Here is a 16,975-nt window from a genome sequence, read left to right as displayed (position 1 = left end):
TGCCCATTTCCTTAATGAAAGAATCAAGCAATTAAAAATATTTTCTTCCATGGCTCCCCACACCTTCCAGATTGAATTTTTCTAACTTGCTTGAAACCATGTCAAAAAACTACTGTATATGGACAGTTCACACCTGAGACCTCGGCAGTGTAAAAAAAAAAAGCTGCTATGCCTTGTCTACCTACAAAAATGTATTGTTTGTAGCCACATCAATGAAAAAAGTAGTGTTTTAAGTATAATCACAATCAGGACTTATAGCATAGCCAGGAATTTACTGGGCTTGAGAATAAAAAATTAACACAGAAGCAAAGAAGAAAAGATTAAAATTATAGTTCTGTAGTTACTACTCTACATTTCAAATTCATACACAGTTAAAACTAAAGCTTCAAAAACAGAGAAAAAAGAAAATCAAATTCTGACCAGCTGGTAGGTCAGAACCTCTCATGAATAGTGATAAAACAAAGCACCCAGCATACATTATTTAGAGAAATGCACAAAGTATTTTGATTCCAAGCCAATTTGAACAATACAACTCTACTGTTTATCAGTGACTCAATTTTTCAAATGTCTTTATAGAGTAAGAATGGAATTTGAACAAAAAATTGCCTTTGCAAGTCCAAGCATATGAAATGGCTACTGCAATGAGAGATACTAAACAGAAATTAAACCAGCAGCTACTCACAAACATCCTGTATAATGTGAAGCAGCCAGCGTAAATTAATGTCAACTTTGTTTTAAGGCTTTAATTAGCATGAAAACTTAGAGCGATCATTTCTGGCAGATGGTGTGCTTCAACACTTCCTAGGGGTAGGCTCAGCAGAGGGAAGATAGTGAATAAATGCAAATGTGCCACCACACAGTATCTCCCAGAATATCCAAAGCTCTATTCTGCAGAATCCCATACTACACATACAGGGCAAAGGCAAAATTAACTATATTTTCTTTCTTTCAAATACTGAATTTATCATACATGTATTTTTAGCAGTTAAGTAACTTTTCCAAAAAGTCTTAAGTGGACACTAAGGCTTTTGAAACACTAAGAGCTTTAAAAAAGGCATGTAACTCTACAAACTGCACAAAAAATTAATAAACTTATTTCTAAGAACTTTGTGTCTAGCTTTGATTTTATCGCTGCGCTAGATTGTCCATCCTAAAATTGACATTAAATTCTTTCAAAGCATCTTGCCCACCAACAGCATCAACTTTGTAGAAATCTAAATCCTATTTCTGATCTCTTAACAATTTCACACTGGAGCTGTTATTAAACTGAATTTCACTTAATTTTGTCACACACCCTGTTTATTTCAACAGGAATACAGGCTATTTGCAGGCAATAGAGAAATTACCACTACTGAGAAATTAGTATCTTTTCTCTCCTTCACTGCTTTTTAACCGATTGTGAAGATCACATCTTTATTAGCCTGATTCACTGACAACACAATGCTGAACCCATCATACCACTTGCATTACATCTCTCCCTACAAAACAACCTTGGAACCAGCGAGGTATCAAAGATACATTTCTTTCTCACAGTATTCTGTGATTCTTGCATGTTGCAACAGTATTAATTTCAACTCAAACCTCAACTGGAGAAAAAAATCTTCAGAATATGCCTCATGCTCCTCTCTCTTTTTCTTTCCCTGGTGTGTGGTTTGGCTTACCAATAAAGCAACAACTGTCAGCACGAGAGGACAAGAGGAGATGGCCTCAAGTTGCACCAAGGGAGCTTTAGAATATTAGGAATACATTTATCAGGATTTTTTTCCCACCAAAAGGGTAGTAAAGCATTTTAAGAGAGTGTCCAGAGAAGTGATGGAGTTACCATCCCTGAAAGCGTTCAAAAGATGTTTGGATATGGCACCTGAGGACATCATTTAGTGGTGAATGTGGCAGTGATGAGTTTAGGAGCAGAAAACACTAGACCCTTCAGCTGACAGTTGAAGAAACAAATGCTCTGCTCTCTTGCCATCACACTGCCTCATGAAACAGAGAGCACGGTATCAAAACTGGAATCTAGTTTTGCTTTGGGACATTTGCAAAAGTCTCCGTTCTATTCCATGTTTTTAACAACATCTAAGAAATTCCTTGCATCTCTACAATGAGATAATATGCAAGTATGTTTACATCAGTACCAGGCCCACAGAGATAATGACTGTATTAACCCAGGACTACCTGAGTACTGTTGACATCCAGCTGAAATGGTACAGATTGTCAAAACAGGCCTTTGAAGCTGTTCATATCACCACACTTAAACTCAGTGTGGTAATGATAATTCTGCATTGCTTTTAGGTCCTGTTTATATGAGGGACATTTGGCTGCATTAATGAAAAAGCATGAAAATGCCACAAGTCTGCTAAACTGTAATGTCACTCACTAAGGACCATAATCATCCAAGTTCAGTGGAAATTCTGGGTGTACTGATGGCAGCCACAAGACACAGGCCAAAAAGGAAAAGCCACTGGTTCTAGCAAAAGATGAGAATTTGAACGATTTTTCTTTAAATAAAGGTATCATAATACAAGGCAGAACTAAATAAATAAAGATAACCCATGGACCAGGTCAAAGAGAAATTACAATTAAGCTTTATTTATGTTTAATTATCAATGTCAGATAATAAAGAACATTACACACAAGCAGCTTTAGTTTTACATGCTAAAATGAGAATTCTCTTTTAAAAGTGAAGTTCTTCACGTTCAAAAGTGAATTATTTTTTAGCTAATAAAACTACCTTCCAAGGTAGTACCTTCCTCTAACTCTGGCCATTTAATTATTCCCAAGAGATTCTAAAACTCAGGTGTCAGTTTCCTCAAGAAAGAAAATCTTTTTTTTCCCCTGGAATTAACTAACTAGCAGAGATGTACATTTGCAAACCAAGAGGAGAACACATTCTTATTGCATTGCAAACTGACAATATAATTTCTCCACATTACCAGAAAAATTTTAGCATCAGAAGAATTCCATTAGGGAATGACACAGTTCATTATGGTTTTCCTATTCTCACCACTTTGGCTTATTTTTTGTTTCACAAGGTAACACGATGTGTATTTATATATTTAAAAGAGTATTCCTCACTTTGACTTACTGAAATGCTATCATAGTTATGTTTTTTAAGTTAGAATTAATCAAATAATGACACAACTGAGCCACAGTTCAAAATACTCGTATCCATTTGCACATGAACATTGCAATCCTTATGACTATGAGCTCTGGCCCACTGGCATCAAACACAGCACTTGGTTTGAATAGTGCATCATGAAAATGTTTCATTAAAATGTGTACTCACATGTTCAGTTTTTGTAAACAGCATTGTAGCAATGAAAGACTGATATACTCCTGAAGAAAGAATATTCCTGTAGTGTTACACTATTTCACAAATTCCTACACTGAAGTAAAAGGCCTTTTTAAAATAAACACTAATAAGGAAACATTGACTCCCCTATACTATTAGGCCCAGATAATTTCAATGTGAGTGTTAGCATTAGAATGCATACCTTAGCACATATGGAAAACGGTTTCCCACAGGAAAATCAGACTTTCTTAATTTTCCTTTAAAGTAAACTAATGAAAAGTATAGTGTCATTGCAAGGAGATTCAAGAACTGATATATTTGATGACTGCCAAGTTGGTATTGTCTTCTGCTCTAACGCAACTGTGCGGTCAGGTCATGCAGCAGAACATATTCATTGTAAAAATTAAAGAAACCAATTGTTAGAAGTTGTTACCATAGCATTCAGAGTGTGTTTTAGCAAAGTAATTGAAAGATCAAACAGGAACAGCATTTGGTGCTGTGACTCAATAGACACAAATTCTATTCACAGGCTGCACTAACAACATCCTTTGAATCTCTTTATTAATTCAAAAGCATTATGTTTTCATTCTGACCAGGCAGACCTTCCTGACATTTTCCTCTCAAGCATTCTGTTTTCACACTAACTGGTTGTGCGCCAAAGTGTTCTTTGTAAGACAAGGTTATATTCATGAGACAAATTATTAGTAGGATTTGGTCTCTGAAGAAAATCATGTTTAGTAACTGCTCTTGAAAATTAAGATGTAAAATACAACTTTAGTGTGTTTCACCATATTCTTTTTATGGCAACACCCCAGGCTGCTGGCATTCTCTAAAAATATATAAATAAAAGAAGCAAATGATGTTTAAAAGCCAGTTCATATAAGCAGGTACATCTCAGAGATCAGTGACAGAGGAGTAATAAACCTACTTAGGTCCTTTCTTCTTTTAAAATGAATGGGATATAGAGAAGAAAGTTTGATCCCATAAAGCACAAGCAAACCACTCTACACACACAGCCTTACCTAACTAGAACTCTTCTTCACTCTCAAGACTTGAAAACCAAGAAATTGTAGTGGTGGACACAGAATGGTTGTAAATCCTAACTCAGAACTTATAATGTGGATATCTTTTCTCAGCTTTTAACTCCATCAGTCAAGCAACCAAACATTCTCTCATTTCCATGTCTTTAACTGATCTACTGCTGTACACTGAATTTTTCTTGTGTTACCTGTTCTTTTTTCCCCATTTTATAGAACTCAGTATCAAAACAAAAAAAAAGACATTTACAAAATTGATTTCTTTTTGGAAGAAATGAAATATCAATGCTGATAATACGTTCCAAAAAGAAAGGCTAGCTATAAGAGTACAGGTCTTTCTCAAGAGCTATGCATATGTTAGCCACAAAGTCAAGCAGGAATAACAAATAGGGATAATTTGTCATTAGTTCAGCGTACATTGGGTTCCACTAAGTTTGCATGAAGAAGGCTTACATGTAGCTTGAGATTTGAAGGAATACCATTCCCCTTTTCCTCAGCCCCCCCAGACATACTGCATTGACTACAAATCAAAACCAAGTTTGAACAGTTATGATGTCTTGTATAAAACTGCTCTGTTACAACAATGCAAAGGCTCATATCAAAGCAATCGATAACTTAAAGTAACTTAAAAAATTTTCCTCCATGGGACTAGTACACACAATATTGTACCTTTTAAACATGCAGAGGCAAGATACAGTCATTAAAAATTATTTAGGTCTTCCATAGTAAACCTATGTAACCTATATATAACCTATAGTTATATAACCTCAGTTAGAGTAAACAGCTGTACATATGACTGGGCCTTTAGAGGCCTAGAAGAATATGTAATAATCCCTATGCAACTAACATATGTAAATTAAGGTTTTACAACATACCTGGCATGGAGTTTGCTGCTTTTTCCATTTTCTGGAGGGTACTCTTCTATAACATCCTGTACAAAAGGTGGCTGCTGCCGTGCTCTGGCGTAAGGCAACGTTCCCACGTGGCTAAACATATCACAAGACCTAGAGGGAACTGTCCCCTTCTTCTTCCTGGGGAGAGTGCCATGGATAGAGATGCCTTGGAAAGAGTTTGAACGATGTTCAATTGGTGAAGGTTTTGTAGTCAAAAGGTCCATGGAAGAAGCTAATGAAAACTGGTGGTTCACTGGGCTGTTTCTGGAAAGACTTGAAAATTTTCCAGCAGCTATCATTTTTGGTTCTGGAAAAACAAAAACAAGATTTCTTTATTTTTATTTCATTATTCTTTTAACAAAAACAAGATCCTGTATATCAATCATCAAAGTCCTTAAAGAAAATTAAGTAGTACGACTAACAAAGATACCTGAAACTGAACTTTTGCTTTGCATTGAGGCAGTCAGATATCTCAAGACCCAGTCACTCTGCTCCCAATGTACATCAAACACACATGTATATAACTTTATACATGTTAAAAGTCACAACAAAAAACAACCAGTTTGGACAAACATGCAAGAGCAGGCCCTGACTTTTGGGACAATTCTCCATTTTTATCAACAAAGTTCCTCTTTTTTGCTTTTTCACATCCTCTGTAGACTCAGACGTCAACTTCGAATCACTGACAACAAGCAAAGTTTTAAGAACATTTTGTCAAAAAATTAAGGACAGTACAGCTTGGTTTGGAAGAACTGTTTTTAAACCCAGTAGCTGGCACACTATGAAGAAAAACCTGTTGCTAAGGAGTCTTGCTCAAGTAATAAATCTAGCAGATAACTGGTCGCATATTTTTAACAGGCTGTAAACTAAACGGCTCTACCCAAGAGATAAGGGCAGGAACAGATTACTGGAATTCTCTTCTTCAGCATGGCCAGCCTGGTGGCTCAAATCGCTGTTGACACAGAGATTTGCATACCTGTCAGTCTCTGGTACAATCAGTTGCAGTCTGCTGTACAGTACAGGTTTTTCTGTTAGCATGAGCAAAAAGCTTTGCGAGAAAACACTTCAGGCTCATTAACAAATTACAGTTCTGTTCCTCAAAAAATGCTGCCCTGCACTCAGTTTATAGTGTTTATAGGGTTGTATTACAGAAGACAGGCAGCCTTATCCTATGCGGATTGTGTTAGCCTGCAAAAGCCACTCTATGGAACATACCACCAGACCTGAAGGGCAAACAGTCCTGTATTATTTAACCTAGGTGTTAGCCAGGTGCTTCCCATAGAAACTGGAACAGCCACAGATGCTGCAGAGATCGATATGAACTCAGAAAGCAGAAGCACTGTTGGAAGTAACAGTTATGGACACGGGGGGTCTGTTCTGACCTCAGTCAATTCCATGCTGAAAAACCAGATGAGCACCCTGAAGGCCCAGCAGCCTGGAAATCAGCTGCTTACAGCTGCACAAGAATTCCTCCTGTTTTGAGGAATGCACAGGTGTTGCAAGGAAAACAGAAGTGCCTCTCTAGTCCTACTCCCTTCTCCAGCCTTAGCATCATAGCTACAATCAAAATGTCCCTGCACTGAAGCTACTGTTACTTCTACTCAGAGGTTAGCGTAACAGGCTTACTTTTACAGCAATCCTAAAGGTGATCTCAGAGTATGTAAAAATTCTGCTTTTTCCTGTCAGCTGCACTGCAGAGATTCACCAGCTGCATAAGGTTTTCCGACTTCAACAAAAAATTCCTTCCCAATTCTCCTGTATTGAAAGTCCTACCATAAATACTCAGTAATTTTTTTTTTTTTTTACTCTTCAATTTGCCAAGCCTCTGTCAAGCACAGGTACTATGCACTATAGTAGAAAAGTCACTGGAAATATCATTTCTACCTAGGGAGAAACTGTTCGACTCTGGTCACATCTCTCAATGAAAAGAGTAGAAAAGATCTGAGGTGCTAGCAAAGAACTGGAATTTTTTTTGTCACTCAGATCCAAATAAAATACAAAATCCTAAAGAAACCAAAATACATTTTCACAAAAATTCTGCTCTAAATTATCACACTGATGTGCAATACTAAATCATCTCTCCAGTTATAATGTGGTTAAAGGACACAGTTTCTGCTAGTTTTGGCAAGTATTAAAAATATCTGATAATTATTTTCACAATAATTGTTGTAAAGTCAGTTTTGCATTACAACTGTTCTAAGTGAAAGAACTGGTCCACAGATAGGAAGATCAAAAATGCAAATAGTTACTATAAACCTGCAACCTCGTCTAGCTAAAGCAAACTGAGTGAGCTTGTTTCTTGTAAATTCAGCTTCATTATTAGAATAGAATTACATAAATCACCTCCAACAACTGAAGGAAAAAATGGCTTCTTATAATTCACACAATCATTTGAAACTCAACTTTGTGTATTTGCTGTAGAAAAGCAAGAAACACCAGTTGTGGAGTCTGAAAAACTGGAAGCTAGCTGGTTCATATTGTACAAATCTTGTTCTCCTTTCAAGGCCTGCTGAGAGTCTGTACTCAATTATTGTACTATCTCATTTGTTTATCTAAAATCCACCCCCAAACCTCTGAATTCCAGCTGTTTTAGTTCAGGTTATCCAGTTAGAGAGTTTTCCTTAGCCTTTCCTGCAAGTCTCCCATAGTTATGCTGAAATGGAACACAGGACATTACCTGCAAGCAGGTATCAAACTCAAGCTGTTATAAATGTAACTGTAGAAAGCTTTGGTTTAATACCTGATGAGTCCACAATAGGCTTACTGTGAGGAGAAATTGTCAACCACTTCATGTTTGAGGATCCACAAAGAAAGCTAAGAATTCCCTCTGCTAACCCAATCACTAGGTAATTCTTACAGCAACCCAGTAGGTTTTCAATCCAACAGTCTGAGTTTTCAACAAATTAATGACCTCCTGATGCACAGCATTTTCCATTTCACCCCTACTCCTAAGAAGCCCTTAAGAATCAAAACCAAACTCACAGAGTTGACCCAATCATTGCTTCTTTTAAGTAGAACTCATATGACTTACAAATTTAATCTCTCACCCTCAAATTCATACCCGAGTACTATACTGACGAATCAAGGTAGAGTTCCACAGTTACTACAAAAACACCTACATTCAAGAACTTGCAATACACTTCGCCACAAGTATGTATACAACTTTGATAATATTTCTAACAATCCTCCCTGCAAAATCTCTTAAAAAAAACCCTCAGAAAATCCCAAACAAATGAAAAACCTCACAAAACAAAACCCAAACAAATAAAAAACCCAACCCAAACAAAAAAACCCAAACATAACTGAGAACAACAGGTCTGCTAGCTTCCACCACACATTTATCCGCTTGCCCATGTGCTGCTGTACTATGAACTCTTCATAAATATTAACAGAGAACTACAACAATCAGCTTGGTAACCAAAGTCCTGCCAAATTATCTATACAGTTTACTTGTATTGAATGTAAACACTGGAAAGGGGGAGCCTCTTCAGCTGAAGATGCTGGAATGCCTCAAATACTTCAGTATATGATTCAAAGAATGTTTGACTTTACTAGATACAGAAATCCTGAAAATTTTACTCCCTAAGAGACAGTGTGCTTTGAGCATTGGCCATTATTCAATCAACAATAGAAAAAGTAGAAATTGTAAGAGAACAGTGGCTCAAAAGGAACTGAAATTTAACTGTATGCATTCCTATTTGTCAAAATGCAGCAACTAACAAAATAACACTTTGGTAGTCATGCAAATTTCTCCTAACTAGGGGCAAACAAGATGGACTTGTGCCAATACAATGTTAAAAATGGCAAATGAATTTGTATTTATACATAGTGTGACACTTCTCTTTCTTCAGTTTTAAATTTAGAAGAATAGATGGGAACAGAATTGTCAGGAGTCACAGTATGAATTCAGAGAAATAGAAAGCATGAAAGGTTTTCAGGTAACTTCTGACATGTTCCATTTTTTTTTTATGAAGGTGAGCAAATTCAAATGAAGAGGCCTCTAAAATCAACATGGCATTTAGGGTAACAGTATCAGATTGGACATAAAATGAAATACGTATCTGGTGGGTAAGTCCAAACAGCTGGGGTTTGGTCTCTTCATATCATTGATCAAAACAAAACGAACCACGAACAATGAAACAAATAACTTGCAGTTCCCTAAAACAACATACTAAATATTCTTCTGCTTGTTCCATCTTTGGGATGCAAATCCAAATTTTCTGGTTCAGCTTTCTGAAATCTTTCTGATGTTTACACAGCCTGAGGAAGCGTTCTGGTGCTTCATTCAAAATGGCACAGGTATAGGATTAAGTGTACACCACAACAAAACCAATGGCAGTGGCTTCTACTTTGTTGTTTAAATATGTTGGAGGAAGAGAAGTGAGGGAAAGGGAAGTCTTCAGTTCAGCCCCAGAGATGCATGAATGGCATAGCAAACAGTCCAAGGCTGTATATGCTCATGCTAGGGGAAACCTCTTGAAACAGAAAAACAATTCAAGAATTCCAAATCAAACTCTCAAGCTATTTCAAAACTCAGAGTTATATCTAAATCAATTCTGGATATTAAAAGACCCACTTTTCTCTCACTTATTGATCTGGCATTTGGGTGATTCTCATTCTCTTCCTTAGATCAAAATCCCTAGAGTTTATACCTGGTGTTGTACCACCAATCTTTACCATTATATATGCTATGAAGCCAAGAGGGCTTGAATGTGTTTTAAGATATTCAGCTCAGTGTTCTCAGGTCTTTAAAAGACGGAGTCAACTTTTGTGAAAATTCTACTTACTATTGCCACATCCAATCTCCTCACAAATTCCTCCCACCCATCTCCCCTCCCTCCCTTGAAATCAGTAACAATGAATTTCAACAAGTGGAAGATCCATTATTCTCTTCTCCCTGATATTGGAATATTTGGAAGCACTATGCAGATACACACAGAAAAAAAAGAAAAAAGTGAACATCCTTAATGGTGAAGAAAGTCAAGGTCAGAACAAAAAGGCAGATGAATTTCCCCAGGTTTTTTAAAATTTTGTTTTGTATGTGTAGTAAGAGAATAAGGGAAAAAGATAAAGCATGACTTTAAAAGCCTCTAAAGTTAATTTGTATCATAGGAATAAATACAATCAAAACTGTAGACATAAATTCAACGTGGATTTAATATTGACTCCCTAGAAGCAGTGTAGTAGCTTCATTATTTTAACAAAAAAAAAAAAGGACTTCTGCTCCCCAAAATGACTTAGAAGCAGCTTTCTGCAACCTCTATTTTCTGCTTCTGTTATGAGAAACTGATACAGTAGCTTCTATAGCAAACAGGACTTTGAGAAGACTATTAAGGTTCAAGAACCTACAGCCTGTTATGACACAGAGACATAGACTGAGAAAGCATATGCAGTAGTTCAAAGGCTTTAAGCTACTATCAGAAAAAAGCATGAGTCTGTCAAACATCAAACATCCCCACAAGATTAGTCAGGTCAGTGCTTCCAAAGGGTCCTGATGTGCTATCACAATGTTCATGCTCTCCTCTCTCTTCATACATGCCACACAATTTCCACCCTCCCCCCATACAACCTTGTGCTGTAATCAGTCAGCTTATTTAAATTGTTATTTTTAGCTATTATTCTCATGCAACAAAAAACAGAGACCAGGATAAATGATCTTTGAAATGCCTTTTTTTCCAAGATGAGAGAAACAGATAAACCCATATTTCTCTTTGTGAATTTTCACATGTAGGATGCCTTCATATCTATAAAAAATGCCAAGAAAAAGTGATCATTGAAGATGATTCAATAATAAATACAGCTTTCTTCATTTGGCCATGAAATTATCTCTGAAATGTAAGTGCCCAATCTGTTCGCTCAGTAATCGTGAACAATATGAAGCCTTGACTTGAAATAAACCTTCTCTCCCCATTTTGCTGGCAGAAACAGAGAACTTTACCAAGGTTACAGTCAAATCTAAGTGTTTTTTAGCCAATGCTTCAAAAATACAACCTTTTGTTCCTTCTTTTGGTAAAGGAAGCAATTTATTTTGACTGCTCCTCTGCTCCCCCCCAAAAAAGAACAACCCATTTTAACTAAAAAACCTTTTCAGCATTACTATTTCGAACTAACTGCCTTTCAGAAATTACAAATTCGGACAGTAAGAAGTGCTTTTGCATACTTTCCTCTGCAAAAGACAAAGAGAAAAAAAGGGCACAGCGTTTCTTTTCTCTCTACTAGAGAAATATCTCGGTATCTCGAGTACACACCAGTGTTTTATACTTATTTAACCGATTTCCATGGGATCAATTCCCACAGAACCTAAACACTTGGATCCAACGTCTCGGTGGTCACTGTCACAGCTATGGCATTTCTATCAGCCCGCAGGCCAGCCCGGGCCGGGGCAGGGCTCGCCAGGCTCCCGCGCCCCTGCCCGAACGCGCTGTGGGGACACAGGGTCACCCACACACACACACAAAGCCAACTCTGCATTCTCTGCCCGAGAGGTTAGCGCTGTCCCCGCAGTTACCGGCTCTGATCACTGCTGCTTCTCTCCAGGCTTTCTGCGGATCGGCTGGACCGTCTGTCCTGCCGAATTGATCTCCCGGCAGCGAGTCCCGCCCGTGCCCCTCTCTCGGGGCCGCGGAGCCGGAGCGGGCAGCCGGGCACTGGGAGCGCTGGCCGGAGGCCGGACCCGTAACAACAGCGGTCCGGAGCGCTGCCAGCAAATGAACCGGGACGTTCTCGGGAGAGCCCAAGGTCTGGCCGTGCCGCGGCAGGAGCCGGCGCGCAGCCAGCACCAGCACGCCCCAAAGAAGCGCAATCCGCGATTACTTAAGGGTGACTCAACCGGAGCCTTCCACGAGCGCCTTATCGCTCGCTGCCCGCTCCGCCACAGCCCGGCCCCGCTTCCGTGCTCTCCCGGCCGCCACACGAGCCCCTGGCGGGCGCCCCTCACCTGGGGCGAGAGGCGGCTCCGGGCGCTGGGCAGCCCCCGGGCCCTGAGGCGGCTCCGGCCACACCCTCCGGGCCGCTCCGGCTGAGTCTCGCCGAGCCAGTGCCCCGCAGGCCGTGACCTCCCGATGCCCTTTTCCATAGGTTTAACAATTTGGCCTCCGTAATTTCGTCTCTCTAATTAGCACTACGGCAAAAGTTAGTAGTTTGCTAAACCCACCCTGTTCACGGACGATTCAGAGCCAGTCACGTACTTTACACGCAGTTCACTTGCGTTGGTAGACGCCCCCTCAGCCTGCCAAGTCGCGTGAAGTTATTTGTTCAACAGGTTGGTGGGATAAAACGCATTTTCTACAACAAAGGGTTAAATAGCTGTACAGAATCGGGAGCTACTAATAGAACAGATGGTCACTTACCCTTCTTCTGTAAAGTATACCTTCAAAACAATGAAGTAATTATAGATGCAACCTTAATTTTCAACTAAATACCTCAAGCACCTTCAGCTGTAGCACTGACGTAGCCACAGGGCTTTTGCTTTAATACAAATCAAGGCACACTCAGTTGACTTTTAAAGCACTGGATCAGTTCAACAGTATTTGTCTCTTTCCCATTGGTTCAGTCTTTCCAGCTGCCTGGACAACATTTCTCTGATTTTTACACAGTTATTCCAGTTTTTTCAATTTCAATTTCCATTGTATCAGAATTCATAAGATTTAATTTTTCAAACCATTTTGCTGTTACCCTATTTGCATTAGCTTTCCAGAGGCAAATGCTTTTCTGCCTAACCAAACTTTTAATTGATTTTGACATTAAATATTTGATTCCTACTAGTTGTATCGTGGTTCTGTTTTGGGAGATCCTCTTCATGCAGTATTCTCTTTTCACTATAACGTTCAATCCTTTCATTCTCCATTTTTACCAGGATTAGCTTTAATAAATTGCTTCTGGTATATCTACTTCAGAGCCTGACTACATAATAATTGTGGTCCTAAGATATCTAAATGATAAATGCAATGAAGGATCAGATTATTTATGTTCCAGGACCTCTGCATATTATCAAGCCAATAAGCAAAAGTAAATGAAATTCTGGTGTTCTCACACTAAACAAATTAAACATCCAATAGTGACAGAAGCAGGATTAAAATTCCACATCATATCTTACCACAGTGACATCTCTGGGTACTGGATAGAATTAGGATATCTACCTCTCTACAGTTTGGCGTTTTATGCATTGTCCATCAAACTGAATTTTGCAATCTCAGCTATCTGAAATATCTCACAGCAACTGATTTATTTTTTTTAATGAAGCAATTCAAACTAGGAAAAAACACTGGGCCTTCATTTGAAGCGTAGCTAGAGTTTAATAAACATTTAGTTGATCAAGACAAGATCCTTTAGCCACCACATAAGTTGCTGAAGTAGGTATTGCGAGATGAAAATTCTTGGGAAAGTCTAGAAATTTTCATAGATATGAGTAGGATCTTCACATAAGAAAGCTCAAGTAAGATGAAGTTTAGTGTAAAATAAGAGAGAAGAAAATAAAGGCAGAGAGTAGTGCTCCAGTATTAAGTAAGGGACAGAGACAGAAGATTAGAAAATTGAATTTATCAAGTACACTAAGGTAAAGGAAGCTCACTGTAGCATTTCTCATAGCAACACTAGTTCCTTAGGGCAGGCATGAGCTGTAGGGAAGCATTCTGAGTGTTGGTGTTGCCCTACACCTTTTACAACAACTTCCAAAACAGAAAAGTTGAGGTAAATGTGAAAGACAACAGCTTTTGGAAAGATCCATTCACTGGTGCTGGAACGTAAGTCACTCCCTGTGGCATACTGACAGACAGACTTCTATATTTTTCTCTCCACAAATTACAAAAAATTATAGCATCCTATTGTCACTGAAGAGAGCCTTGAATTTAAGATCTAAATTCAAACTAATTTCACATAAAACAAGGCTTAAATGCCCACCAAAGCCTCACTCTGTTCTTTTGTCAGTTGTTTTTCCCTGAATGTGCTGTCATTTGAGCTACTGATAAACTAGGAAAACTACCAAATCTTGACTAGCTGATGGCACTCTGCGTCTGTCTTGCTGGTTGTGAAAAGTATTGAGGATAGAGAAATGTTTCAGGCCTGTGACAGATTCCAGAACTTCACTGGCACAAGTAACAATCTGTGGAGATTTCCCATAGAATATTCTACTCATAATCTTTCTTGAAAATACTTGAGAGAGGGAGGGAAGGGGAAAGGAACTGAAGAACACCAGGCTGTGATCTTATGTTGGACACCAAAATGCCTCACCAATATGTCTGGTGCAAGAAAAATGGCATTAGGGTGAGAATACAGAAAAAGGAATTGAGATACTTGGGTTCCACATTCAGTTGTAGTATTCTGAGCCACCTACTTCCTGTATGACATAAATCAACATTTTTGTAGCATACATCACAGTGGTAGTTACTTTCTACAGGGAAGACTGTGTAGTACTCTATCAGCTTATCAGCTGGAAGATGCTACAGAAGTGCAAGCTATTATTTTCCTCATTGCATAAAGGAAAATGTCGTGCTTCTCTATCTAAACTGCATGTTCCACAGTTCAGATAAAAGACATTTCAAACCATGCCAAAAACTCTGATCTGTTAGCACGTAAGATGGTCTCTACTGGCTGATTCTAATCACTCGGGAAATTTTTGGGCACTGTAGTTACATAGGAAGTAGTGTCATGCTTGTCATTTTTATATGACTAAGAACCAGAAGAGGGGCAGTAACTTCCTTAGTAGCATGCCTACGTGCTAAGTAATGGGATTGTAGCTGGGCAGCCCTGCCTAAACTATGATTACTCTTACTTGCATGAGTCATTACATTGTTTTCCTAAAGTTTTTTTTGTCTTCAGGTGAAATTGAAAATTGGTCTTTGTCTTCATGTTTGATATTTTACACAACCCATCCTTTTGCATTTGATGCAAAGCTGTTAAACACAATTTGCCTATAGGATGCAAGAAGGAAAATTCACAGGATTGCCTACAGTAGCTCCACTGGTTGTGAGTTACTCCAGATTAAATTAGATTAGATTCCTCATTGCAAAGCTTTTCTTGTTTTCATACTTTCTATCTACTTTGGAAATGAGTTCATGGAGCTGTGGGATAAAGTCTGGAAGCATTAATGTCCTGAAAGGAGCACAGCACCTCTGTCAAGTCCATGTAACAGCATTCCATGTTAAGCTGCCATACCCCTGAGCCATCTGTTTATCTATGTGGCGTCATGCTGCCTGTGTATCACCTTGCCACAGACAGCAGCACTGGAGCACTGTCCTTTGTGACACCAACCTGGGGAGGCTGAGAAAGGAGCAGTGTGCTGGCCATTGCTGGCTACACATCACACATTGCTGGGGCCTTCCGTGGCCACCCTTGACTTCTGCTTTCTGAAGGAGGGGAGTGTGTACAGGTGCATCTTTTCACTGAAAAAGACACCCAAAAAAGCAGCTAACTGAACAGATATGGGAGGAAGAACATAACTGGGACAGAGGTTCCAAGACCTGTGCTGCTAGAGTTTGCATGCCTTAATTATGCCAAGAGTTGGCCTAAGAGTACCTGCCAGTTCTTGACATCACTTTCAAATGTGCTTGGCTTACAGAAACAGAGAAAACAATGGGACACAAGAAGTGGATTAATTGGAATTCTTCAATTTGTCCTTAAATGTCAGAATTCCAGTCTTCCTCAAATAACCAGGAAAAAACACATATACCCCTAAAGCACTGTTCTGCAGCTGCGGGGATAAAATGCAGGAGTAACTACACACAATGAGGACATGGCATGTGTGGATTGCTTACACGGCAGTTCTTGTAGATTCCCTGATAAACAAAAGTCAAAGCAAGTTACTACTATAGACCAGTCTTAGAAGAAAAAGGACCCAAACAAACAAAATGCTACACTCAAGCCTCAGTTCCCACAGATGCCACATAGAAAAAGAAACGATCATTGCTGTTGGCTAGGAGATTAAGTTTATTTGCTGGTAATTTTCAAGTTAGTCAAAGACATCAGGGCAAATAAAAATAACAATATGAATTGAAAAATGCTCCAGCACTTAGAATCTGACAATACTTAGTTTGAAAACTATGAGCTATGGCAACTGTGCTTTCTAATGTCCTCTCTGGCTGCCAACTGAAACTGGCAAGTTTAGTCAGCACATATCCAGACTGCCATAATAAAACTTCCAACATGATCTCTTGCCATTTGATCTGTCTTAGGTCTGGAGACACAAAGTCCTTCAGAAACTGCCAAAGAGTTATCTGTTATGAGTTGGTGTTCAGAAACCTCTCAGTCCCCAGCCTCAGAAGATATGTCTTGCAAGCAGACAAGTCCCATAGCTGATCATTCTGCAAACTATGTTGTAGCACAGCAAGTGATTTTGAAGAGCTATATAAACTTAGTCATTGTCAGGTATAATACAAGAAAACTATCATCTTGAACAAAAATATAATTAGTAATTAAAAAAATTATTAAAATAAATCACACAGATTCTGTGGCAGTAATATGTTATGGCCCTCTCCACCTCTTTCAACGTGGAGCAATTTGTACTGGCATTGCTTAGACAGACCTGTTTCAAAAGTTCAAAATACACTGGTAAAATGACATTAAATTCAGTTTTCTTTTATTGAATAGTTTTGGTAGACTGGGAAGAAGCAGGGCAAGGTCTTATGGGTCTTATGGACCCTTTTTGCCAGAGGGTCTATTTTCCTCTCTTTGCTTTTAGCAGTGGTAGAACTGTTACTAGGGATTTACAGCTTCTTGGAAGTTTCTGTTTCTCCATGTTTCTGTAAAAAGTCTCAAATATA

General features: G+C 38.7%; 1 protein-coding gene across 11 annotated transcripts in view; it reads right to left on the bottom strand.

The window, feature by feature from the left end:
* Window positions 1-16,975, bottom strand: part of BCAR3 (BCAR3 adaptor protein, NSP family member) — a 97,541-nt gene that overhangs the window by 43,912 nt on the left and 36,654 nt on the right. For 7 of the 11 annotated variants that reach the window (XM_086901889.1, XM_086901888.1, XM_086901890.1 and 4 more), the window contains one exon: window positions 5,202-5,526. In XM_086901889.1, the coding sequence (XP_086758015.1) occupies window positions 5,202-5,526 (325 nt within the window). Of the gene's footprint in view, window positions 1-5,201; window positions 5,527-11,727; window positions 12,712-16,975 lie in introns of those variants that run through there. The other 4 variants (XM_086901893.1, XM_023932047.2, XM_023932048.2 and 1 more) reach the window with 4 other exon arrangements.

Source organism: Cyanistes caeruleus, chromosome 9 (genome assembly GCF_971803275.1).
Source record: "Cyanistes caeruleus chromosome 9, bCyaCae1.hap1.1, whole genome shotgun sequence".
Lineage (NCBI taxonomy): Eukaryota > Metazoa > Chordata > Aves > Passeriformes > Paridae > Cyanistes > Cyanistes caeruleus.
Note: the sequence above shows the minus strand (reverse complement) of the source record. Positions and strands in the feature narration are given on the sequence as shown.